At 46.0% G+C, this 17,858-nt stretch overlaps 1 protein-coding gene across 1 annotated transcript in view; it reads left to right on the top strand.

The window, feature by feature from the left end:
- TANC2 (tetratricopeptide repeat, ankyrin repeat and coiled-coil containing 2) overlaps nt 1-16,703 on the top strand; it is a 513,617-nt gene extending 496,914 nt beyond the window's left edge. Inside the window, exons 23-29 of the mRNA XM_065422604.1 lie at nt 4,651-4,826; nt 5,103-5,235; nt 5,782-5,811; nt 6,738-6,829; nt 9,982-10,128; nt 12,531-12,631; nt 14,768-16,703. Of these exons, the coding sequence (XP_065278676.1) occupies nt 4,651-4,826; nt 5,103-5,235; nt 5,782-5,811; nt 6,738-6,829; nt 9,982-10,128; nt 12,531-12,631; nt 14,768-16,703 (2,615 nt within the window). The remainder of the gene's footprint in view (nt 1-4,650; nt 4,827-5,102; nt 5,236-5,781; nt 5,812-6,737; nt 6,830-9,981; nt 10,129-12,530; nt 12,632-14,767) is intronic.
- Nucleotides 16,704-17,858: the final 1,155 nt, after the last annotated feature.

The following is a 17,858-nucleotide window of genomic DNA, read 5'->3' as shown; positions in this document are numbered from 1 at the left end:
GGCATGTGGACATTACATTGACATTCTCTGGCTGCAGCTGGATGGATTCTGTCATATGTTGAGCTGGAACTGCAGTACACAGAGGCCTGAGAACGCTACATGAGCATTCAATTTTGAGATCGCTTTGGTTTTGGATTATATCCGAAACACTGGATATAGATTATGCTTTTCAGCAGACAGAGCGCATCTTGCCTCATACAGCCACCAATCTTATACTACTTGGTGCAAAAGATAGTTAGGGGGAAGGAAGAAGTCGGTGGTTTGGGGTATATCACATCATCAGCAGATGTTTGCTTTCAGTGAATCAGGTGGTGATATCCATCATCCTTCCAGAATATTCCTATACTGCTGGCAATCTCTGCTTTCCGACAGCAGTAAAGTGAAGGACCTTTAGCATGGAAATGAAGAAGCTTTCTGTATATACAAAACAGCTGTTTGAACAGACTCAGCAAGCACAAGAGAGCTCTAAATACTGTGTCTTCCTGGTCCAGACACTGGATCATCAATGTATCTTTCGCTTGTAGACCAGCTTTTGCTTTCCCATCTCTTCAGGGGAGCAGTGAAGTTTCAGGATGGTATGGACAGTTACCAGCCAACAGAATAAACTTTCTCCCCCAATCCCTCAGTTCTGAAGTGCTGGCAGACCCAGCTGTGAATAATCTTGGCTTTGATCCATATGTTCCACTGGTGCCAACTTTTAGAGGCAAGGCCTTTGAGTTCACTTGGTAAACTACAGCTTGGATTAGTGTGGAAAGGTTGTGCGTTCCAATTTAACTTGTAAACCAGGCAATGGCATGATCTCTCTGTCTGGCGATGCGGAGACAGCTGTTATACCACACACCGAGAGGGACTAGTTTAAAAGCTGTTTGCAAAAATCTATCCCTCAGAACAACTGAAAATATATTTGTTTTTCCAAGGGTACAAGTTTTATTTGTTCCTCCCTCTCTAGCTTGATGTGCCTCTGTTTCATAGCACTGAGTTCTAAGCTATTGAAATCACCCACCTCTCCTTCCCCAGCGGAGGCACACTCCTACCTGGGCATTTTGGTCTGTAGCTGCCCTTGGATTCCTTTCTCTGTCCAGGTAGGATCTGCACCTTCCATCATCTGTTGTTGCGTGTCACTCTGCCAGGCCTGGTGATCCTGGAGCAGATCCTTTGCCCTTTTGACTGAGAGTTGAATGGAACCCCTCTTACGATCTCATTCGCTGACTTATTTTTAAATATAAATGTAAAAGGTTCTCTAGTGTGTTGAGGCTTCAGTGTATCACTCTTGTGGGTTTGATGCAGTTCCCTTGTCTCTTGTCTGTGTCTCTTTGCCAGGTAAATCTTTTCCTGTTTGATTGCTGACTGGGTCACACTTTGAATCTTGTCTTTAGCCTGATTCGTTTGCGGATAAGGAGAAGCAGCCCAGCAGTTTTACGTGCTCTGGGTGCACTCACACAAAGGGCCTTTCCTGGCGCAGCAGGAATCACAACTCATCTACATATGGGAGCAGTTCTAGGGGGTCACCCTAACCTGACAAAGTTGAGGGCTAGTGGCTCGTGTCATGTTTGGCTTCCCCCAGTGTTAAGTGGAAGACACTCCTCACGGTGAGCAGAGTCCAGTGTAGATCCTGCTGAGAGCAATGACTGCATCATGGATTTGGCACTTGTGTAGAGGTCAGGCATGACAGGCCTAGAAGCAGCATTTTGACATCCTTGAAGCCGTCTGAATTGTGCACTTAAAGCTGCACTGGTGCATCAGTACCCTGGGGTCTTCATGTGTCCCCCTAGAATAGGGCATGTCCTGATCTCCGGAAAGGATTAAAAAGGCTGGTGGTTGTTGTGGCTTTCTAGCCTTCCCAATTCTCGTGGGAGTTTTACTTACCTGTGCAGGAAGGTTCAGGAAGAAAACAGAGCGGAAACCTTTGGCTGCTTGATCCCCAGAGTGCAGCTAGGAAAAGAGAATGAGTCCTCTGTAACCACTTTCATGAGCACGCTGCCCTCTGATTGGCTGACTACAGGCTAGCTGACCCTTTCACAAAGCTTTAAAAGCTGTTCAGGACATCGTGAGGGGCAGTGCAGGAGAAGGCTGTCAGATGAAGGCAGGAGAAGGCTGTCAGATGAAGAGGAGCTCCTATTGGTGGCAGTTAAAACTGGGCTTACATGTGTATATCCAAGCTGTGTTTCGTATATGCCTCTTGGTGAAGCAATATACCATCTGTTGCTGAACGAGACATCTGGCCACATATCCTTTTGGCATTCTGCACTCCAATTTGGAGGTTGTTAGGGTGACCAGACAGCAAGTGTGAAAAATCGGGACAGGGTGAGTAGTAATAGGCACCTGTATAAGACAAAGCCCCAAATATCAGGACTGTCCCTATAAAATCGGGACATCTGGTCACCCTAGAGGTTGTGCCCAAGCATGGCGCCATGAATGTGTTTAGAGCTCTCGGTGGAGACTTTCTCGGTTGTATCCCAAGTGAACTTGCCTGTGTTAGCATGTTAGGCTCTTGCTCCTCTCCACAGGGAAATCTGAAGCCAAGATGCAAGGAATAAGGCTGCGGATATCTGAGGCGTGTTGTCTGGATAATCTAAATGGATTTGTGGTCTATCCAATGAACACATTGACCTAGATGGATGAAGAGGGATTGGAAAAAAACTCTTCTGGCTCCCCTGCTTTTGCTAAGAGGATGGCTGTAGTCATCCCTTTGCATTTGGAACCAGTCAAGAACCCACAGTGGATGTGACGGAATTTGCTGGAGATTGTCTTTTTACGTAGTGGAGAAGAAGAACGCAATACCACAGTGTTTCCACCTGTTGGTAATAGAGTCACGAGTGTGGGTGGTGGAAAAGCACTTTCTTCAGTGGGATGCAGCTGATTTAGGTCCCTTTGTCACACTTTTGAATGAAAACGTTGCCATTGCTCTAGCAACAGAACACTTCCCTTTCCACGAAGAGCGGTGTTCACGTACGTTAGTTATTTATGTTCTCTCACATTCCTCCCTTATGCCAAAGATTCTGACCTAGATCATGAGAGACAGAACTTGGATGATCCTTCAGTAGCTCCTGACTGTCCAAGAAAACTTTGGGTCCCTCTCCTGTTGGCTCTCAGTTGACAGTGTCGGATCCCATAAGGGATCCCATCAAGTTAGCTCAGTTTGAATTAATTTAACTTGATAACTACAACACCACCAGCTCAAATGATCTCAAAGGTGTTAAACTGTGACTACATGAGTGTTATGGAGGATGAGAGGTGGGGTTGATAAAATTAAGCTAACAACTGAAAAAGCACCTTTTTTTCCTGTGTAGACAGAGCCACTATGGCTGATTACTCCAGGATGCCTTTGCATCTCTTTCCAGACTCTCTGTCCATATCAGCATGGTTCCTGAGAGAGAAGAGTGGGCTTCTTGATGTCTGTGGGGAGGGATCTCAAATCCGACTAGCTATTCAGAAGGAGTTTGGCAGAAAAGCCTACAGATCTAAGTGGGGACAAAGAGCATTTTGGGGTGAACCAACTCGAGTTGGTCACAGTCTCTCTGGTAGATTTCAGTTGCCATGATCTTCCACTATGGTTTAAGCTGCTGTAAATGCTTGGTGAATCTAGCCCCACGTCACTATAAAATCACAGTAGAGCAGGAGCTGTGTCTTCTGCTTTAAAAATAAAGCTGTTTCCCAAGTGTTTATCCAGCCTCAAGGTACCATTAATCCTCTGACTGATTTAGATTTTGAACTTCTTGGAGGCAGGGACTGTGTGTACAGCACTGCTGGTGCTCAGTGAGTAACAACTGTGCCAATGTGGTGTCCTTCTCATATTAGAGTCTGGCTTTTAGTTCACCTGTTAGTGATGATTTCAGGGTTCATTACCTCCCTGCAGCACCTGGTGAGAGAGCAGGTAACTGCATTCCCTGGATTCTGCTTCAGTGATTAGCATTGTTATCTCCTGCAGCTGTGGAAATGCAAACCCCCTGAGCTCAGCTCGCACCAAGTCAGTCAAACAGGATCTGATTGTCCTGTATGTTGTTTTACCAGCTGTTTATATGCAATTGTTGAGGTTTGCACTCACATTCTCCTTGAGACACAGCCGGGGCCTTAGTAGCAGAGCTGCTGCAGAGGTTGCATGGGAGCCTGCAGAGGCTACTGCAAGGAGCTTCCAGTGGGAGCTGCATCCTAGGGGAGCTGATTCACTCCCATCTCTTCCGTGCGCGCATCTGCCCAGGGCTCAGTCCAGCTACTCAGGAGTTGGTCCATAATGACTTGGGGTCTCAAGAAGTTTAATGTTGTTCATTTCTTTAATAATCCTGGATGGTGGCTGTGCTGACCATGCCATTAGGTTTCTCTTTAATTATACTTACAGGAACATAAATCAACAGAAAGCCAGGTTGATTGGTTGATCATCAGAGTCTAGTGATTAAAGGAAGAACTTTCCTGAGTTCTTATCCCAACTCTGTAACTGTCTGTTTATGTGGCCTTGAGCAAGTCAATTAACTGCTCCATCAGAAAAACAGGGATAGTCAGACTGGGAAAACTGGGAAAGTAGTTAACACTTGTACATCACTCTGCAAATAAAAAGTGCTACTGGGTAGCTAAGTATGATTACTGTTGTTATTTAATAGTACCAAACCCTATACAAGAGAGAGCTCTTACATGGACTTCCACTTGCTCTTTCAGGTGGGTCCATTTCCCTAATGGACAAAGAAGGACTGACTGCCCTTAGCTGGGCTTGTCTGAAGGGCCATCTTTCTGTGGTGCGTTCCCTGGTGGAGAATGGAGCTGCCACAGACCACGCTGACAAAAATGGACGTACTCCCCTGGACCTGGCAGCTTTTTATGGTGATGCAGAGGTGGTAAGTGCCGTGTTGTTAATTGCAGAACAAGGAAGAAATCAGCAGAAATACCATAAAATATTAGTGCTCAAATGTCTCGTCCATCTTACTGCATTCACGTAGCACCCAGACCTGCAGACTAGAGCAACACAAGAGTAACTTTATCTCAGATACTATAGTGATGGGCCCAGGATGAGACCCAGAATGGAACAGAACGTAGCTCCGTACACACTGCATGGAATTGTGCCAGGCTGGTCTTGCATAGGGCAGTGGTGACTGTGGCATTCATCATTGCAGGTTCAGTTTCTGGTGGACCATGGTGCCATGATCGAGCATGTTGACTACAGCGGGATGCGCCCACTCGACAGGGCTGTGGGGTGTCGCAACACTTCCGTCGTGGTCACTCTTCTGAAAAAAGGAGCGAAGATAGGTAGGGCGAAGGGGGGAACCCCTCTTTCAGCTGTTTACTAAAGCAGGACGTCCGGGGCGTGGGTCTGGCTTCCTGCAGTGTAAATATAACATTGGTGTGAACGTTAAAGCGGAGCTGCTGCTTCCTACCCAGAGTGCAGCACATGAGTTCTGACTGTCATGCTCTGTGTGTTAAACTGTGATTTTTGCTGCCATATACTACTTAGCAAACGTAACCAATAAGCAGCTGTTTCTTTGGCGAGGCCTTTCCTATGGTAATGCTTTTCTACCTTTACTAGTCCCGGTCTATAAACAGTACCGTATTCATGCATTGCTGTGAGCTGCTGCTTTCACTTGCTCTGTATATGCTTTCAGATTCTAGCGTTAACTGCGCTGCTCCACACAGCCGCTCACGTTACCTTGCCCTTGGAGGGGATTTTGCTGGTGCATTGGCTTCTTTGCTGCCTGCCTCTCACTGCTGCTTTTTCCTTTCTTTGTTTTTGTTTTTTTTCACCTTCATCCATTTTCCCCCCCTCCTACAACTTTTTGTTTTCTCCTTTCTTTGAAGGTTGTCAGACGTTACCGAGTCGCCCTCGAGGTATATTTCATCGCTGTCAGCATCAGGCTTGATCTGATGGCTTTGTCAGCTTTGCTTTCTCCTGTTTGATTTAGCCTGCATGCATTCCCCTCGACCCCTAATCTTTTAATTTACCTCACCTTAAAATATTTTGTTAATGACTGTTGCAGAGAATAACTTGAACTCAAAAACTAATCCTGAAAAACACATTGGATTCACTTTTAAAATATGGTTGACTCATTCTTCACCCAGACTAATGAACTCTGCTCAAAATTTTACCACTGCTCCCTAGCTGTATTAGGCCTTGATCCATCAATTGACTCTGTCTGGGTGGATGCCTGCACTTGCTGAAGTCAGTGAGACCCTGCATTGGTGCAGCTCTCTGCCTATGGGGAGTCAATTGTGGGAACAAGACCTTAGAATAACCTGCTTCAGCGTGGGCTCTGCCTAAAAGATTTTGTTGTTCTATTCTCCAGCTTATTGAATTTTCCATTCTTTAGTATTTGACATCATATGAAGTTTTAAATCAAAACCTAGTCCTAATATCTAGGCGGCTGAATTATTGATTACCTCTGTTAAATTTATATATATTTACTTAACATGCTTTTTTATGTAACCACTTTGATTTCCTCTTTAAACATATTTTTTAAACCCAACCATTTCCCCCAAAGCTTATTCTACAACATGTGCTGCCCTCTTGTGATCATTTAAAAAAGAACCAAGTCTTTGAACGAATACAAAGGAAAGACATTGTGTTGAAGATGGTGTTAATTTAAGAAATGCAAGATGAACTGCCAGCCCTTTAATTTGGAGCAGTCTGCTCCTTGACCACGCCAAGTTGTTCTCTCCAGCAGAAATTCCCACCCCAGGATATTTTTTCCACCTAGCTTCCTACCACCCTTGCATTGTATGAGTTTTTTACCCATCATGCATCCTGTACACTACAGGTCCAGCAACCTGGGCGATGGCCACCTCCAAACCAGACATCATGATCATCCTGTTGAGCAAGCTGATGGAGGAGGGGGACATGTTCTATAAGGTGAGAGGGAGAGCAGAGATTTTTCCAAGGGATGACTGCGAGAGAGCTACAGAGTTACTTGGTGTGAGGTCTTGTTCTTCAGGTGTCAGCTTGCTAGGCAACACTTGCCCCCTTAATCCAAGCCAAGAGATAGCTACATTTCTATCAAAAAGAACGCTTACTGGATTGCTTGCATTGCAGAGGAGTTTTACCTTCTGATTGCTAAATTTAAACAGGGCTGAAACAAAGCAAAATATGTCTGCATTGTGTGGATTCGAGGTGAGACGTCATTGATTTTCCACCTTGAAAACTCCAGAACCAAAGAGTTTACAGGGATTTTATAGCACTGATGTTGTTGCTTGGCAGTGTCATTGTTACGCAGCAGAGTCATTGCTATACAACAAGGAGAAAACACAATACGAGTGTCACAGGCCAACATAGTGAAAAAATGTCCATGTAATGAAAGCAAATTCTCAGGACATGTTTTTTTTTAGCCTGTCATTACCATTAGGGTGACATTTCACAATGACAGCAATAGAGGCCCTTTGCTCTGCATTTATTTTTAGCTGGTCTTCAATACCTGGAGATTTGCACACACACAAGAAGCTGTAAGTCCAACGATGATTCAGAGTGAGTCTGAGAGTGAAGTAGAAAATATGCAAAGCTGGCACCGTAACTGAACTCATCTGCCAGGGATATATGACACAACTGAGGAACTTGAGTCTAAAGGATTTTAAAGCTTAATATTTGCAGCTGCAAAATTAATGTCTGGATAGTCATGAATTGCATGTGTCCTAATTCCCGTTTTTCCCTCCCTCTTTTTTTTTTCCCCCCATTGCTGCCCATGTGTTAAACTTGTGCATTTAAAAAAAAAATGAAGCTACAATAATACGACCAGGTTATCCTCCCCCTCAGAGAGGCCTCCCCTTCACTCCCATGTCTAAGCCCTAAGGATTCCACCAGACTCAAATCCTCCACCCGGAACAAAGGCAATAGCTACCATCCTTCAAGCTGAGGAGGTCTGCCAGTGGAGCTCATTAATCTTTGGACTGCTGCTGAGCAACACCAAACACTCATTCATAGGGATTGAATGTCTGCTTCTATGCCACACTCAGCCCCTGCCTGCCCATGGGGGCTAGCTCAGGGTGAAAGAAAGGGGCACGCAAGAACCTTCCCTCTTCCCATGCATGTCTGTTCATGGGCCTCCCACCGGAGCAATCCTTGGGCTACTCAGACTGTAGGGAATGCGAAGGCTACTTGTTCCTCCTCAAGAGAGTCAGGGTGCCTAAAAGCTGTTGGGAATGAGGTGGGATCATGGCTTTGTCCCCCTCATACACTGGCTGATAGGAGCAAGCTGCTCCCTCCTAATGGGAGAACCGGATTGCTCCCCAGTTGCCCAGAAGACATTGGACCTGCCAGAGACACCGTCTCTCCACCCCACCTCCAACGCACGGCAGAGACCCAGATGTCACAGTCTTGCCTGGAGCGAGAGGAAATGCGTCTGAATCACCTGTGAGCCAGCACACTCAAAGGGCACCCTCTTTGACTGTGCCTCATTTCCATGAGGTCACATAGTAAGTGTCCTCACGTGGATGTCCCCTGCACAGTCCAGCCATAGACCAGCTTTCAATACTGCCATTTGCCCAGGGAGAGGTCACTACGCATAATTGTTCAGCATAGCCTGCAGGGCAGCACATCACATGGGGAGGGGAACATACCCAGTAAAGAACAGATTTTACCGGATCCTTCTGAAGAACGATATTGTTTTTATATGCTGTGCCCTCTTCCATCCATGTGAGAAGAAAGGGCAACCTTCAGTCTGATTATCTACAACTTTCAACCTTCTAGCCCTGCAGTGTATGGAATTTACTCTAAAAATCTTTAGCTTCATCAAGGTGCTTGTTATTAGGTTTGCGGTATTAACCGTTCATTACATCAGTGTTGGAAATTACAGTACCAGTATATGACATCTAGAAAGTGGCCACCTGCAGGGCCCCTTGCACAAGAGTTATGTAATATTGCTGCCATGTTACACACCAGAGGTAGCTGCATTACAGTAGTGGGTGAAGGAATTCAAGCTGATCTCTCTGTGATATTTCGAAAGCACTTATCACCTCTCCAGGGATGGATTAATGCATAAGCGAATGAGGCATGTGCCTAGGGCCCAATTTTGGGGGGGAGAACCAAGATGGACCTCCTCCACATGTGGGTTGACGGCGCCACATGGGTTTGGCCCAGCTGTCCTTTCGTCACGACGGAGGGATGGCCAGCCCAAACCCGAGTGGTGCAGGTGCTGTAACCCTGTGTGCCAGATGAACCTGGGTGAGCGTTGGACTAAGGACCTTGCCCTATGTGCAGTATGGGTGAGCTAATCTTACTATGGGAACCTTAACTTATTTCTGCATCCCCTGCCATTTAAGTTGAATTATGTCAGCGTACTGTGGTATGAATGTAGGGTAGTCAATGTGTTGTTTTTGGTGTTAGAAGGTAAGGCCCCAGAGGTGTATGTTTGCCTAGAGGCCAGTGATGGGTTAATCTGGCCCTTCATCTCCCACAAGGAGCACAGCACTTCACCTACAAAATACGCCTCAATTCCAACGGTTCCAGGGAGTTTTTAAAAGAAGGAACCTGTTTCCTTATACCAAGAAATCCAGAAATAGATACAATTGCCATCCAGATAAAAGATAGGACCAAGGAGGGCGATGAGAAGTTTGCTCTAACGCTAATTTCTAGCAGTGAAGAAAGAGAATTTTTAAAGAAACTGTCCAAAGTGCTTTCGTAAAGCAGTGTCATTAATATTTCTGTATTGTGCTGCAGGACTGGAGGAGAGCACCCAAGACTGTTGCTGTAGACAAGGCGGTGGCAGCCAAACTCAAAGAAACAAATTTAGTTATCAAATAGATTCCTGTTGCTACCAAGTTCCTGCTCTGTTTTCTACTGTAGCGTGAGAGCTCTGTGTGCACTGGGGGAGCAGTTCTTGCAGAATGCATCTCCATTTTAGAAACGGTTCCCCTGAGCAAATGTTCTGGCTGTTCTTTCTGAAAAGGAGATCAGCACCTAAGGGGTGTTCCCTTGTCCATACAGTCACTGCAGCTGCTTGTCAGCAATTAACAAGCTGCTGCCACTCTTAAATCAACCAAGTGGTGTATTTTGACATCTTACCCTTCTATTAGAAAGGTAAAGTGAAGGAAGCTGCACAACGCTACCAGTACGCGTTGAAGAAATTCCCCAGAGAAGGGTTTGGAGAAGACCTGAAAACCTTCCGTGAGCTGAAGGTGTCACTCCTCCTCAACCTCTCCCGATGTCGAAGGAAAATGAACGTAAGTTCCACACACTCTTCAAGTTCCTTTAGAGCAAGCTGCCAGCTTCCTGCCTGCGCATAAAGAGTGTGTCTCTCCCATGGTTCCTCTATGGCCTCTGAAATCTCTCCTCTTTGTAACCTGGTTGTCCTTCACAGAGCACTGATATTTACAATTCGGAAGAAGTAAAGTAGTGATTTAATATTCATTTCAAACGATTAAAAATTCATTTCCATGTTTAGAGCTTTCTGAATTTTTTATTACTCCTTTCTGATGACAATATGAATTTGAGGGTGGAGAGGTTAGTATTTCTCTGATTTCCAGGGCAGTGGTGAGGGGTGGAGTCAGTAGATGTGATCATTTGAATACCAATTAATTTGAAATCAGGGAGCTTAGAGAGCTCTCACTTCCCCGGGGCAATGACTCATCCAGAAACACTCTCCCTCCCTCCTCCCAGAACGCCATGTCCCTGTTCTTCCCCCCGCTCTAATTTAGCTGCACATAGGGATAATCTTCTGGAGTCTCTCTGTTCCTCCAAAAGAGCCACATGCCACCTCTCCCCTTCTCTGGATTCTGAGAGCATCACATCTCCACAACCTGACCAGTCTCCATAGATTTGAGAAGTGAAAGTCTTCATCAGACCCAGGTGCTGGCCAGGATTATATTGCAAGGGAGGGGACTTTGTGATGCCTTCATTTCTTTAAGCTGTTGAAGGGGACAGATGAAAGTGACGTGTGTAGTGATCTTAATGCTGGCTAGCAAACAACACAACAATCAGAGAACACTACAGAGATGTTAAACTCATCTTTAAACAAGCCAACTTTCTGCTAAGCCTGCACTTTCAGGGCCAAATTTTCAGCCAAGCCTTAAAACTTGCTCTTTTTTTTTTTTTTTTTGGCACAGAATTGCAGGGGCATATCATTGCACCCATCATTTAGCTCACATGGACGTCTAAACCATAGATTGCACCGTCAGATAAGTGACTTAGATAGCTGAGTGACTGGAATTGCAGATGCAAACTAAAATCAGTCCTTGCAGACCCACTCTTATCATTTTTTGTGTATTTGGGTGCAGAAATTTGTTTAATAAGAAGCCTTGATATGTTCAAGAAACAGCTAATCAATTTTAAACCAAACAGAAAAGATATTTGAATAAAAGGCAAGTGTCTGGAAATAGAACTGAAATTAAGCGAACTTTCCTCAATGGGTTCCTGTTATGAAGACATGGTTTTCTTAAGATACAAATGACCTGTTTGAATGACTGCTTGGTGCATTATGATTAGTATCGCATGAGCCCAATACAGTCAAAATCAAAGTCATATTGCCAGTGCATACTTGCCTTGGAACGTTGTATTAACTGGTAAAGTAGCACACAGCTGTGGTTCACAGAAGTCCTTTTCAGTATATAAGATGCCAAAAGCTTTTCCAAGTTACACTTGTTAGTGACTGCAGCCAGTGTGCACTGATAAACTCCATTTGTAGCCTAGCGGAGTTTGCCTTGCTTATTTTTTAAGCAAAAAGGAATTGTATTAGACACCATATCCTAGAACTGCTGACTGTTACAGCCCAAAGCCATTGCTAGACATGATGGGCAAGCGGGTGCTGTACCAAAGCCACCCCACTGGGAAGTGGGCACCCTACTGAGTGCTCACATGAGCTCTGTGGCGAGGCACATGGGCAGTAGGGAAGACAAGGTCAAGGGAAGGGTAATCAGGAAGAATTATACCTTAGCCGATAATGTACTATTCATGGCAAGGCCACACACGAGCATTTTAACCAATCTACATTCTGTTCCACCACCTTCCCCATCACCCCCAAGTCAGTGTTTGCTAAGTAGTCCCTAAAGGAGAGGAACAGAGGGAAGTGAGAGAGAGTGCACTGTGAATGGGTCCTGTACATTGCTGCACGTAGCTATATAGGCACCAATATCCCTTTCCTCCCGGAGAAGTGTTATTCACGATCTCTAGTATTAGGGGGGGTGTCAGAGACAGTCACCGGGGGGAGTCGAGGGGTGGAGGGAAGGGTTTCCTAATGGTTTCAACAGTGGAAAATCCTTCCTGAGATGACCTTCCAGTCTCTGCGAGAGCAGATGCTTACTGGAGGATGTAGGTTACTGGACAGGGACTGCATGCACTTGATTGGGATCCAAGAGGCAGAGAAAGGAGCAAATTTCACCTTGGGTTAGTGTGGGTGCCGGACAGTGTCTAACATTATGGAATGGGTTTGCCTCTTCTGGACACCGTTGTAGCTCTCTTGCTATCAATGATGTCTGATCCATGTGAAAAGTACCATCAGGTTTTCCAACTCTACATGCAAAAACTTTGTCCATATAATTTTGTTTTGTTCCCAAGTTGTATATATTTTTTTATTTATATATCTATATATATATTCAATTACTTATCTACACACCTATTGTAATGACAGGATTTTGGAATGGCGGAGGAATTTGCCACTAAAGCACTGGAGCTGAAACCGAAATCTTATGAAGCTTACTATGCAAGAGCAAGGGCCAAACGCAGCAGCAGGTGAGGCGAGAGAGAGAGAGAAGTGAGAGGGGCTGTTCTCTGCAAGTCTGGGCACAGCGGTGTAGGAATTGACCATGCAAAACTACATGAGTATCCCCGTGAGAACAAATTGCAAAGGAACATTGATTAGGGCGGCTGTAAAAGACCCCAAAATCAACATCTTCCCTTATTTAGTAATCCCTGTGGAGCACGTTCATGTGAACTTTTGAGAAGCTCATTGTAGTTGAGTTTGTTGGAATATACTCAGCACCTTACATCACTGAAAGCGTCAAATCACGACTGAAAAGATACGCTCTAGTTCAACTGCAGCTATTGGACTTGAAGCAAGGATTCATTCATAGAATTGCTATGGCCTGTGTTATACAGGAGGTCCAACTAAACGGTCACAGTGGTCCCTTCGGGCCTAGGAATCTATGAATCCGTCTATCCTAAAGCCTTCTTCTTCTTGGCTACTAGTAGTGCAGTGATTTTGTGGGCAAAGGCCAGCCATTGTGCTTTCAGCAATAGCTCATACTCCTCCAGATTGGGCGCTAGAATGATGCGATATTGGGATCTCACTACATTTCAGACGCAGCCCAGAGGATTCCCTCATTAAATCTCCCTGAAGGCCCAGGGAGACGAGATCCCTGCAGAACCTGTCAATGCCATTCCTGACCTGGCAGGAGGGTTTGCTTTTGAGTCTCTCCCTCGGGCTGAGCACATTGTCACTGCACAACTGCTAGTCTCTGCTCAGTCAGTGGAGTGAGACACCAATTTTGCCTGCATGGCAGTGCAGAGACTCACCGCTAGCCAGAGGATATTTAATGTCCGTTTGTGTAAACATCAGAGCTGAGGAGAAGACACCGCAGTTTAACCTCTCATCCCAACGACAACACTTTTAACTGTGCGTCTCCCCTAGCTATCACTGCAGGGAGCTCAAGTCTTATGTGGGAGCGAACCCATGACCTTCTCTTCTAGAGACAAGCCCGGCTAGTTGAACCAGACTGACATTTTGTAGCTTTCCTTGAATGTTTTCCTTCTCCACTGGTTGCAAAACATTTACAGACGTTTAAGCCTCAAATGCCTTTTCCAGATGGTTTAGCCCTTTCCTACATACAAGCAGCATTATTTCCCCGTCTCGCTAATGAAACAGGCTCAGCATGGCTCTTTTTGGTTACTTCCTTGTTTGTGCGCCAGCATCACCATTGAGATCAGCGTAGGTCTGGGGAATTCAGTTACCTTACCTGCTCTCCCCTGATTTGGAGTGGGTCTTACCAAAGTGCTGGGAGGCATTTGGGGTTTTTCTTTCTCTATGACGGAGCAGTGAACGGGAGCATTTTATAAAAAGGCACATGTTGAATCTGGAGGCTGTTCGCCGCCAGATCACAATCGTGTTCAAATAGATTCAATTTTGTTCAAAAGCTAACAGTGTCCCTGTAAATGACAACCCACCTCCCCTGAATACCCCATCCCCTTACTCCTCATAGGCTAGCCTTTACAGTGTCAGTCCCAAAGAGCATCTTCCACGGGGGCCTTGCGAGCTTGCGACTGTTGGGACCTCTCCCTGCCTTGTTCCCTTCATCCTGAGGAGACAAACCCAGTACCCAGCAAAGTCTGAGAGGCAGCCTGGTCTTATGTATTGACTGGGGGAACCCCTGAGTTCTAGGGCCACCCCTGCCATTATGTGGCCTTGGGCAAGTCAGAAGAAGCTAAATGGGCCACTGGCATGAGCAGCTGCAGCTCCGTCGACGTGGACAGAGTTGCTCTTGCTTACTCCAGTGGTGGGCTTGGCACAACGTCTGTGCTTCATTTTCCCCTTCCGTAAAGTGGGGACAATCTGCGGACAAAGCTCACGGGGTGCTGTGAGGAGTAATTAATATGTAAAGCACTCTCCAAGTGAAAGGATAATTACCGGGCTGGGTTGTGCTGTCCCAGAAATGTGTCTCCCTCCTCCCCAGAATGACTAACAATGTTTTTCTTTGGTTGGTGTAAAGTAACCAAATGGAGGCACATAAGGCAAAGCTCGAGAAAGCCGCTGTAGAGATCACAGCCTCTCCCTAAGTAAAGACGAGCTGCTTAAGCTCAGTAGAATCCCCAAAAGGCTTCATTCAAATCCAGAGTAACTTCAATTCTCATATCTGTTCCCTTGTCAAGCAGGCAGTTTTCAGCAGCCCTGGAGGATCTGAACGAGGCCATCAAGCTGTGTCCGAACAATCGTGAGATCCAGCGGCTGCTGATGAGAGTGGAGGAGGAATGTAGACAGATGCAACAGCAGCAGCAACCCCCAGCGGAGCCAGAACCTGAAGTTCAGCACGAAGAACTGTACTCTGTGCAAGATCTCTTTGAAGAGGAGTATCTTGAGCAGGATGTAGAAAATGTTTCCATTGGCTTACAGACAGAGTCGAGGCCCAGCCAAGGGCTTCCCATCATCCAGAGCCCACCCCCATCCCCTGCTCACCGGGATTCAGCGTATATTTCGGGTTCGCCTCTTGGGTCACATCAAGTTTTTGACTTCAGATCCAGTAGTTCTGTGGGTTCACCAACAAGACAAGGGTACCAGTCCACCTCTCCTGCTCTGTCTCCAACACACCAGAACAATCATTACAGACCTAGTCCGCCACATACTTCCCCTGCTCACCAAGGTTCCTCTTACCGCTTCAGTCCACCTCCAGTTGGAGGTCAAGGGAAAGAATATCAAAGTCCACCACCTTCACCCCTCCGTAGAGGTCCTCAGTATCGAGCCAGCCCTCCTGCAGAAAGTATAAGTGTCTATAGGTCCCAATCTGGCTCCCCAGTACGTTATCAGCAAGAACCTAGTGTTAGCCAACTCCCTGGTAGACCAAAGTCTCCGTTATCCAAAATGACACAGAGGTCCTTCCAGATTCCCCAGCTTCCTGTTGCAGTCCCACAGCAAGGGCACAGGCTACAGCCAGCCAAGGCACAGATTGTAAGAAGCAACCAGCCGAGCTCTGCCGTGCATTCTAGTACTGTGATTCCAACTGGTGCTTACAGCCAAGTCGCCCATTCTATGGCCAGCAAATACCAGTCTGCATCAGGGGAAATGGGAGTTGGTCAGAGTAGGTTGGTCTACCAAGGTTCAATTAGTGGAATAGTAGGTGATGGTAGACCAGTGCAACATGTTCAAGCCAGTCTTAGTGCAGGAGCTATCTGCCAGCATGGAGGGCTAACTAAAGAAGATCTTCCACAGAGGCCTTCCTCAGCATACAGGGGTGGAATGAGATACAGTCAGACCCCTCAGATTGGGCGCAGTCAGTCCGCTTCCTATTATCCGGTCTGTCATTCAAAGCTTGATCTGGAACGTTCTTCCCTTCCCTCCAGCCAGCTTGGTTCTCCTGATGTGTCTCACCTAATCAGAAGGCCCATTACTATCAACCCTAACGAAATAAAGCCTCACCCACCAACTCCAAGACCGCTGCTTCATTCCCAAAGTGTTGGCCTCAGATTCTCCCCTTCTAGCAATAGCATTTCATCCACCTCCAACCTGACTCCTACCTTCCGCCCTTCTGCTTCTATTCAGCAAATGGAGATCCCTCTCAAGCCAGCCTATGACAGATCATGTGATGAACTTTCTCCAGTCTCTCCACCTCAGGGGAGTTACCCCAGTGAACCAGCCCGTTCCAGGACCACGCCGTTCATGGGAATTATAGATAAAACTGCTCGGACTCAGCAGTACCCCCATCTCCACCAACAGACCCGGACCTGGGCTGTGTCTTCAGTGGATACTGTTATTAGTCCGACATCTCCTGGAAACCTCCCCCAGCCAGAATCGTTTAGCCCACCTTCTTCAATCAGCAACATTGCCTTTTATAACAAAACCAACAATGCACAGAATGGCCATTTGCTAGAGGAAGACTATTACAGCCCCCATGGGATGCTAGCCAATGGGTCCCGGGGAGACCTCCTGGAGAGAGTCAGCCAAGCCTCCTCATATCCAGATGTTAAGGTGGCTAGGACACTGCCCGTTGCACAGGCCTACCAGGACAACCTGTACAGGCAGCTCTCCAGGGACTCTAGACAAGGGCAGACATCCCCTATCAAACCAAAGAGACCGTTTGTGGAGTCTAATGTGTAAAAGACACTTGTTGGAGTAAGACCCTTATGTTTTCAGCACACGTTTCCAGGCTTGATTCCCACCTATATTTTTATTATTACTATTATTTCTCTTTGGTAGCTACATGAGCAAGTTTCTCCGGTAATTTCTGTGTGGTGATCAGACAGCCATGCACGCGCTCAGAATCTTTTGGTATCCAGCTGACGGTGAAGCCAACATCAAACAAGCCAGTATTGTTTACCCAATTCAGACTGAGTTCCCTCCCAGGTTTCAGCTGTCAATCAGGATATGTTAGTACCCATGGAGTGGGTTAACCCAGATAGGTCCCCTATGGGAGGTAACCAACTCTTTGCAAGCGTTCATGTTCAAATCTAATTGGTTTCTTTGGTTTTAAGGAGCTCTCATGTAAAATGCTTATGAAAATTCCTAGTGGAAACTGGCTAAGAATTGGCAGCCTTTTCAAAATTTGCATTATCCGGTATTCCCCTAGACAACCAGAGCCTTCCTCTTCCCACTTGTCTCTTGCCCACAAAGAGCTCATTACCTGCACCAAATGGGGCTTTATTTGCTTTTAATAACAAGTAGCTATGCATAATAACTGACCTGCTTGAGCTGGTTTTATAGCATTTTAATCTGAATTGGATTGTTTGTTGTTTTTAATAACGTAGCCTCTCGCAATGAGTGGGGACCATAAGATGCTTTGCTTCTTTGACAGCTGCGTTCCAAATGCCACAGTATTGATTTACACTGAGGCATTTTAAAAATATTTAGAGAGCAATCAAACTCTGCCCCTTTTGTGAATTTTAATCGGCCAAAGGAATTGGCTAGAAACCTCTTGTGCATTTTGTAAGTAGAATTAACCACAATCTTTTCTTCACACCTCCAGCAGATGATTGCATCTCACACACACCACCACATTTTCACCAGGACAGTTTAATGGGTTTTCATTTTGCTCGCAAGGAAAATTTGAATAGGAAAACCTTAATGGAGGAAGAAATCTTAAATCTTTTTTTGATCATGCTGCATAACGTGACATGGAGGTTTCCAAGCCAGAAAGTGTCCAAGGAGTCACTTTAGTAAAGTCCTTCTGAACACAAAGCCTTGCCTTGCCATTTCCTTTGTGTTTGCACCTACTCTTTGGAAGCTGCGTGCGGTAGTGAGGGGCTGCCCTCCTCT

The sequence above is a fragment of the Emys orbicularis genome, chromosome 25 (assembly GCF_028017835.1).
Source record: "Emys orbicularis isolate rEmyOrb1 chromosome 25, rEmyOrb1.hap1, whole genome shotgun sequence".
Lineage (NCBI taxonomy): Eukaryota > Metazoa > Chordata > Testudines > Emydidae > Emys > Emys orbicularis.
Note: the sequence above shows the minus strand (reverse complement) of the source record. Positions and strands in the feature narration are given on the sequence as shown.